Source organism: Populus euphratica, unplaced genomic scaffold (genome assembly GCF_000495115.2).
Source record: "Populus euphratica unplaced genomic scaffold, PopEup_1.0 scaffold60.1, whole genome shotgun sequence".
NCBI lineage: Eukaryota > Viridiplantae > Streptophyta > Magnoliopsida > Malpighiales > Salicaceae > Populus > Populus euphratica.
Window position 1 is genome coordinate 465,847 of NW_011499938.1, and position 6,734 is coordinate 472,580.

The 6,734-nt window shown below is 35.5% G+C and overlaps 2 protein-coding genes across 5 annotated transcripts; one reads left to right on the plus strand and one right to left on the minus strand.

The window, feature by feature from the left end:
• Nucleotides 1-273: 273 nt before the first annotated feature.
• Nucleotides 274-4,494, plus strand: LOC105136717 (manganese-dependent ADP-ribose/CDP-alcohol diphosphatase-like). Of its 4 annotated transcripts, XM_011042159.1 has the most exons (5): nucleotides 274-483; nucleotides 611-646; nucleotides 710-743; nucleotides 2,864-3,855; nucleotides 4,179-4,494. In XM_011042159.1, exons 3-4 carry the CDS (start codon nucleotides 732-734, stop codon nucleotides 3,845-3,847), a joined length of 996 nt encoding a protein of 331 aa, XP_011040461.1. In that variant the 5' UTR covers nucleotides 274-483; nucleotides 611-646; nucleotides 710-731; the 3' UTR covers nucleotides 3,848-3,855; nucleotides 4,179-4,494. The 4 variants fall into 4 exon arrangements, with proteins under 4 accessions (XP_011040461.1, XP_011040459.1, XP_011040460.1 ...); XM_011042157.1 differs by lacking the exon at nucleotides 4,179-4,494 and having other exon boundaries at nucleotides 275-483; nucleotides 2,864-4,069; XM_011042158.1 differs by lacking the exon at nucleotides 4,179-4,494 and having other exon boundaries at nucleotides 275-483; nucleotides 611-623; nucleotides 676-743; nucleotides 2,864-4,069.
• Nucleotides 4,495-4,527: 33 nt separating this feature from the next.
• Nucleotides 4,528-6,178, minus strand: LOC105136718 (high-affinity nitrate transporter 3.1-like). The gene is made up of 2 exons (XM_011042161.1): nucleotides 5,825-6,178; nucleotides 4,528-5,227 (listed from the first exon to the last, which is right to left on the minus strand). The coding sequence occupies exons 1-2, from the start codon at nucleotides 5,952-5,954 to the stop codon at nucleotides 4,755-4,757; spliced, it is 603 nt and encodes a 200-aa protein (XP_011040463.1). The 5' UTR covers nucleotides 5,955-6,178; the 3' UTR covers nucleotides 4,528-4,754.
• Nucleotides 6,179-6,734: the final 556 nt, after the last annotated feature.

Genomic DNA, 6,734 nt, shown 5'->3' on the forward strand with positions numbered 1-6,734 from the left:
AATTATTTAAAAATATTTTACATTTTAAAATTATATTTATTTGGCATGATTTTTGTATTATATAAGATATAATTACTTTATTTTAAATTTAAATTTTATTTGTTGAATATATAAGCCCGACATGTGTAAACACTTTGAAATTAAAACATTCCAGACAACCTTGTTTTAAAGTGATGCTATGATTATGATAAATGAATTGTTTATGTGTGAATGACATTTATAAATCAGTCATACACTAGGTTTGTCTTGGCAGGAACGCAGATAAAAATTAAAATATTAAAATCACAAATCACAATTCACAATTGTCGGTCAAATTAATCCAAGCAACCACAGCAAGGTCACCGCCCTTTTCCAAACAAACCTGAGACTTCATGTCCAAATCCAACTAGAACACTGTGTTGTGACTTGTCGTTCCAAACAAACTAACCTTCCTCGTTCCATCACTGCTCTGTATCTGTCTGTCTCTGTCATCGACAAACAAACGTAAGCAACCAACAACGTCATATTTCTTTCCTTTTAGTTTTTTTTTAATCTATCTATGAATGAATGTATATGTTCTTGACTTTCTGTGAATTTTTTTTTTTGAGTTTTGTTTACTTTGATGAAACAGGAAGCCAGTACTGCTTCTGGGCTCTCATAATTATCGGTTTTTCTCATTAATTACTGCTATGGTGATTTCTGGGCTCTCATAATTATCGAAAGAATTTTGGTTTTTCTCATTAATTACTGCTATGGTGAATAGCGTAAGCAACATTAAATTCTGGGTTTATTTATCTTAAGTCGGTGGATGCTGTTTATAATGGATCATGTCGAACATATTATGGCGTAATTGTTATTAATTTATGATTTTTTTTTGGTTTTTTTGGTATGGATGGTTAGAATTTTAATGGAAATAGCATCATATGTGAGTCCCAAATCTGCTCTTGATTCCTTTTGGTATTGACAAAGAATGGGTTTTTTATTTGATTAGAGTCTTGGTGCAGTTCAGCTCTTATGTCATTAATTCCATTCAAACACTTTGTCATTAATGTCGACATCTCTGTCTGTCTGATTGCTATCGAGCATGCAGCTAGATATTATACATTTTAGTGTGTGTTGGATCAGGTAATCTAGGATCAGGTAGTCTGGGCGAAACTTTCAATTTGTCCTTAACTGCTGTTATTGCTCATAATTTTCACTCAGGCTCTGTTTGAAGAAAGATGAAAGAAAATTAAAGAATGTGAAAATTGTTTGTTTAATTAGTGGCCTTAATCGTAAAACCTGCAAATTTCTTCTAAGAAAACTTGCATTGGGTAGTAGCCTTAGTTAGAGGATCAATTCAGTGGTTTCATATGGATTCCTTGCAGTTAATACTGTATTATTTTATGTATCTACTGGTGTTAAATCCTGCATTATGCATAGTTCAGTGACTCATAACTGGCTCCTCTAGTTCAAAGGTCCAATCTCCTTCATCTGTTTATTTCTCACTATTCATCTTATGGTTAGGCTTAGGGGGTGTGTGGTTGTGGTGCCTGTTTTTCTTTAAGCACAAATTCTACGGTATTATCATTAGTTGTGTACATGTATATAATCCTCTAGATTCTATTTATTCAATATTTGAGAACTGTGAACAGGATTTAGTTTAGTTTACAAGATATTGATCATACCATATTTGGCTTCTGTTCAGACGTTAGTAAAAAGAGAGTGCTTGCTGTAATGTGTGTAGTTAATAATGTGTGGGCTTGTGGTATAAAATTACAAGTTAATCAGCAGTTTTTCCTCTACTGGAACTTTTTATTACTCTCAATTAGAGTAAATTATTTGAGAACCATTTAGTTGTATGAGAGGTCATCAAATTGTGTTCGCAGGGTGCATTTTTGCATTTCCAATAAAAACATGTAGCTTTTCCTGAGGGATATAATGGTCCTTTATTCCTGATTTAAGCATTTGAATACCCTTCAAAGAAAAAAAAAGAGCTAAATGCATACCCAATTTTGTGTTTTAGATTTTTAGGCATATGACATTTTATATCCAATGGAATTGATTTCTAATACTATGATGTATCTCTAGAAAATCCATGCAGGATAGAAAATTCCTTGATCAGATTATTATTGATTCTATAATATTTGCCATCATACTGTTTCTCTGGATAGTATGTTTATATAAAACTTTGACTATGTAATCATATTTTCCTTTGGCACTGGAAAAATGATTTGACAAATTAGTTTTTATATGTTCTGGACATGTGGTTTTTTTAGTTTTTGATTCTGCATACCTAAAAACCTTTAAAACAGCAGTCTGCATTGCTAATTTTTGCAAGATTCAAGAGTGTTGTCTGGTTCTGTATAAGTTTTTTCTTTTGAGTTCTAATGACCCACAGAAGGAAAAAAAATATCAAGTAAAAGATCACCTACATCTCTATTGTCTGTGACATCCTGAATTCTCTTACAATGATCACAATGTTGGACTCAAGTCATGTTGAACGTGCTTTAGCTATACTGGTTTTTGTATATACAGCTATGATGATTCAATTCTTTTGCTTCTTTACCTTTGAGAATTCCTTTAGGAATAGAATTAGCTCTCATTATGTATTAAACATGTTTTTTTCCTTGTAAATCCATCATGAAAGTTCATGGATAGGATAAGCATATACCACTTGATTTGATGGTTGGATTATATAATTCATGGTTGACCACCTGCCCAAAATATATTCTCAGTCTGTGTCAGTTGATCCTTTTTGATCCTGTGGAAAACACATACACCAAAAACCTGATGAGTAGAACATTTACTATGAGATTCCTCCTTTCCCATACTGATTCCATTCTCTCTTAATCAATTACTTGGAAGACCTTGGCTGATGATCTATCATCTTTTCCTCTGACAGGGTATCTGTGCTGGGGATGCAATGGGGTCAATAAATGGATTGGTAAGTCCACCTGGGAAGCGACCTCTTTTTTCATTTGGTGTAATCTCTGATGTCCAGTATGCTGATATTCCTGATGGCCATTCATTCCTTGGTGTTCCCCGGTATTATCGACATAGCATCCATGTATTGCAAAGGGCAGTACAAAAGTGGAATAACCACCAGAATCTTAACTTTGTGATCAACTTTGGGGATATTGTGGATGGGAAATGTCCTCCAGGCCAATCTCTAGATGCTGTAAAGAAAGTAAATAATGAATTCCAGAAAATCAATGGTCCTGTTTATCACTTGATTGGCAATCACTGTCTCTACAATCTTCCCCGTGACAAATTACTACCACTCTTGAAGATTCAAGGTCTGAATGGCCTTGCCTACTATGATTTTTCACCTAGTCCAGAATACAGAATCGTCGTGCTGGATGGCTATGATATCAGTGCAATTGGATGGCCACAAGGTCATTCTAAAACTTTACAAGCATTAGAATTTCTCGAAAAGAAGAACCCAAATTCAGATAAAAACAGCCCATCAGGATTGCTGGGCCTTGATAGGAGGTTTGTAATGTTCAATGGAGCTGTTGGGAGAGAGCAACTTGAATGGTTAGATGGCATCCTTCAGGATGCAACAAAGCTGAAGCAGAAAGTGATCGTTTGTTGTCATCTGCCTTTGGATCTTTGTGCCTCATCTCAAGAAGCACTTCTTTGGAACTATGATGAAGTAATGAACGTAATCCACCTGTACAATTGTGTCAAGGCTTGCCTTTCTGGACATGATCACAAAGGTGGGTATTCAGTTGATTCCCATGGAGTACACCACAGGTCCTTTGAAGCAGCCCTAGAGTGTCCTCCTGACAGAGATGCATACGGACACATTGATGTTTATGACGACAGGCTACTGCTTTTTGGCACCGATAGGATTCAGAGCACCGAAATGTGTTTTAATCCTTAACCTGACTTGTAAGTTTAACATTTTATTTGGTTAAACTGCCATTCATTTGTACATTATATTATCCGCATTGGAATAAATAAATTAATTAACAAGCCATGGAAGAGCTCATCATTAAACTCAACTCGGCAATTGTGTTGTGCCTTTCTCCTTCCAAAAGAGGTATGGATGCAACTATTGATTGCTATCAATGTCCAAGATTGAATACCCTACACATTTGCGATTAGGGGATGGCTTACTCTTGATGGGTCTCTGTTGCTTGTTCTCATTTGTTTATGTTTATTTGTCATGATCGCGCATGCCTGTTGTTTACACCATTGGTGCTTATTTTCAGAACTCAACTTCCTTTGTCATCTCCAGACTTGTTGGAGGTATTACCAGAATAAATGGAGTAATATTTTGGATGATGCCAGAGATGTTTCATTGCGTGCAGATAGAAAATGTGATCACCATCGTCCACATCTTCATCGTGACGCTTTGTTATTTTTGGTCCACCCTACATTTTGTCTTGTCTGCTTGATCTTCAAAATTATGCTAAGCTGTCATGATCATGTTGTCATTCTTTCTTTATGCTGCTGTATTTTATTTTTATTTTTTAATCTTTCTGGAAATGAATTGGAAGTCAATGGTTCTCTTACAGCTATAAAAAATCTGAAGGACTTGTCAAGATAAAATAACCCAGCTGACTCAAACCATCCATTTCAGATATCAGTTGCTCAGTTTTTCATAATAAAGCACTTTCTTTTCCTTGTTTCCCCACAACGAAGTCCAGATTTCCTACGAGTTCAAGACAATATAAAAAGCTCAAAACAAATTTAAGAAAATAAAACATGGCACCCACTTCTTATGCAAGACTACACGGGCTTATTGTCTGATACGATATCTGCTGCCCTATTCACTTCACTCTTATTCACTTTCTCTTCTCGATATAGAAGAAAACAAGCAAGGACACAACAGAGAAGACGCTAAAGCAAACTGAGCAAACATCCATTGCCATGTGGCGGCCGGTGATTGATTCCACTTGAAACAGATTTGTGGTTTTGTGTGCATCTGTTGTTTGGCCGTAAGCCACCTCGCTCTCATCGGCGTTATAGGCATAGGCACGTATGAAGTACGTGGCAGTGGGCACGTCACGTTGAACAGTCCACTCGAGGGATTGGAAGGTCTTGTTGGCAGAGTTGTAAGGCCTGGCGACGATCTTATGCTGGCAAGTCCTGTCCTTCTTTATGCGGTCTACAGTTTTTCTCCAGGCGCGGTCTACTTGGCTCATGGGCGCGTAGCATAGTTTGACCTTGATCGTCTTGTAGGTCGAGTCGGTCCCTGCTGCGAGGGTTTGGTTGAGCCCCCATGTCACTGTGATCTTGTCTAGACCACCTTTCAACACTGCAAATTTATTTATAATGAGTACGATTCCTAGACTAGTATGTGTCAAGTACAAATACATATTAATTTATAGTTTAAAAGATTATTTTTTTACTAAATAACCAGTATTCAGTTTTATTATCAATTAATAATCACTCTTCCCTCTACCATCATAAGGAAGAAGTAAGATATCATTAGCAATCGGTATACCACTAATAATCCCGTTATTTATTATCATGATTAGGATAAGAAAAAAACGATAAACTTCAAGAAAAAACAAGGAAAAAAAAGAGTAATTTTAAGAACATACATAAACTCGTGGATTATGATTTTAAAAGGAAACCCAATTATGAACTCCACAAACCCAACAATATATATATTTCGAAGTTTTATTATTATTTTTTCTTAATATTTGACATGATGAATATCCAATAGAGCACGCGGCCATCAAACGCGTAAACGCTGTCAAAATCTGACCTTGTTAATTAATAAAACCTACAAGATGGTGTTCCATGGCTGTTTATCTAAATCAGACAGACAAAGAAGATGGGCTGTGAGAACTGAGGAGTTGCAAAACAGAAAGAGCAAAGAAGAAGACAGTTCTTCGGGTTGCGTTACCTTGTCCTGATGTTGGTGAAGCCGTGACTGCAAGAGTTTTTTGCAGAGAGGAGAAGAGAAGAGCTACATAGCAAGGCAGTAGAGAGCAAGAGAGAACAAGGGATGCCAAGAGAAGACAACGTGCTGCCATTGGTATAGAACTGAAGATACTCTTTTCTTGTACAAAAGCAGCAAAAGTGGCTACGATCCCACTAAAACAGAACGTATGATACTATAAAGTGGAGACTACTTGGCTTCCTTATATAGTACAAGGCCAGACAAAATACAGTAAGATCTTTTTTCTTCATGGGAATAGAAAAGACTTTCACTTATTAGACAGATGACCCTTAACACCAGGAAAGGGTGGGGTTAACGGAAGAGTTCATGGGATGGATATGTTAGTAAAATTTTGTTCATTCACAGTCTGCAGTTATTTTTTAAAATGTATTTTTAATATTAACCCATCAAAATAATTAAAATATATATAAAAAATTAAATTTTAAAAATATATAATTAACTATATTTTCAAACAAACGTTTAATAATAATTTACGTGATATTATTAGTATTTTAGAAGCGTGGAAATCCATGGTGGATGTAGAGGGTATTGGTATACGTATGGAGGACATTTCATTCTTCGTAGACTTTCTTCGAAGTGGACAATTTCTATGGTTTGGGTTGTCCCCTTGCTTCTCGAAGAGATTAGACGAATCAAGGAAAGTTGCTGTTCTAAACATGGAGGCAAGAGCCAAGTAGAGTGGATTTGGAAAGGAAGAGGAAAATGGTAAGGCTCAGTTATTATACGAGCACTTGACAACTCATTCTATATTATATAGTCACTAATTCTATATTAATAAGTATTTTTTAATTTATTAAATATATAAAAATCATATTTTAAAAAATTATTTTTAATATTAATACATCAAAATAAA

Bases quoted from the DNA above. Each gene is read 5' to 3' on its own strand.
- LOC105136718 (XM_011042161.1), bottom strand. From the start codon at position 5,954: ATGGCAGCACGTTGTCTTCTCTTGGCATCCCTTGTTCTCTCTTGCTCT. The intron at 5,228-5,824 runs GTAACGCAACCC...ATAAATTTGCAG, and splicing joins TTCACCAACATCAGGACAAG to TGTTGAAAGGTGGTCTAGAC.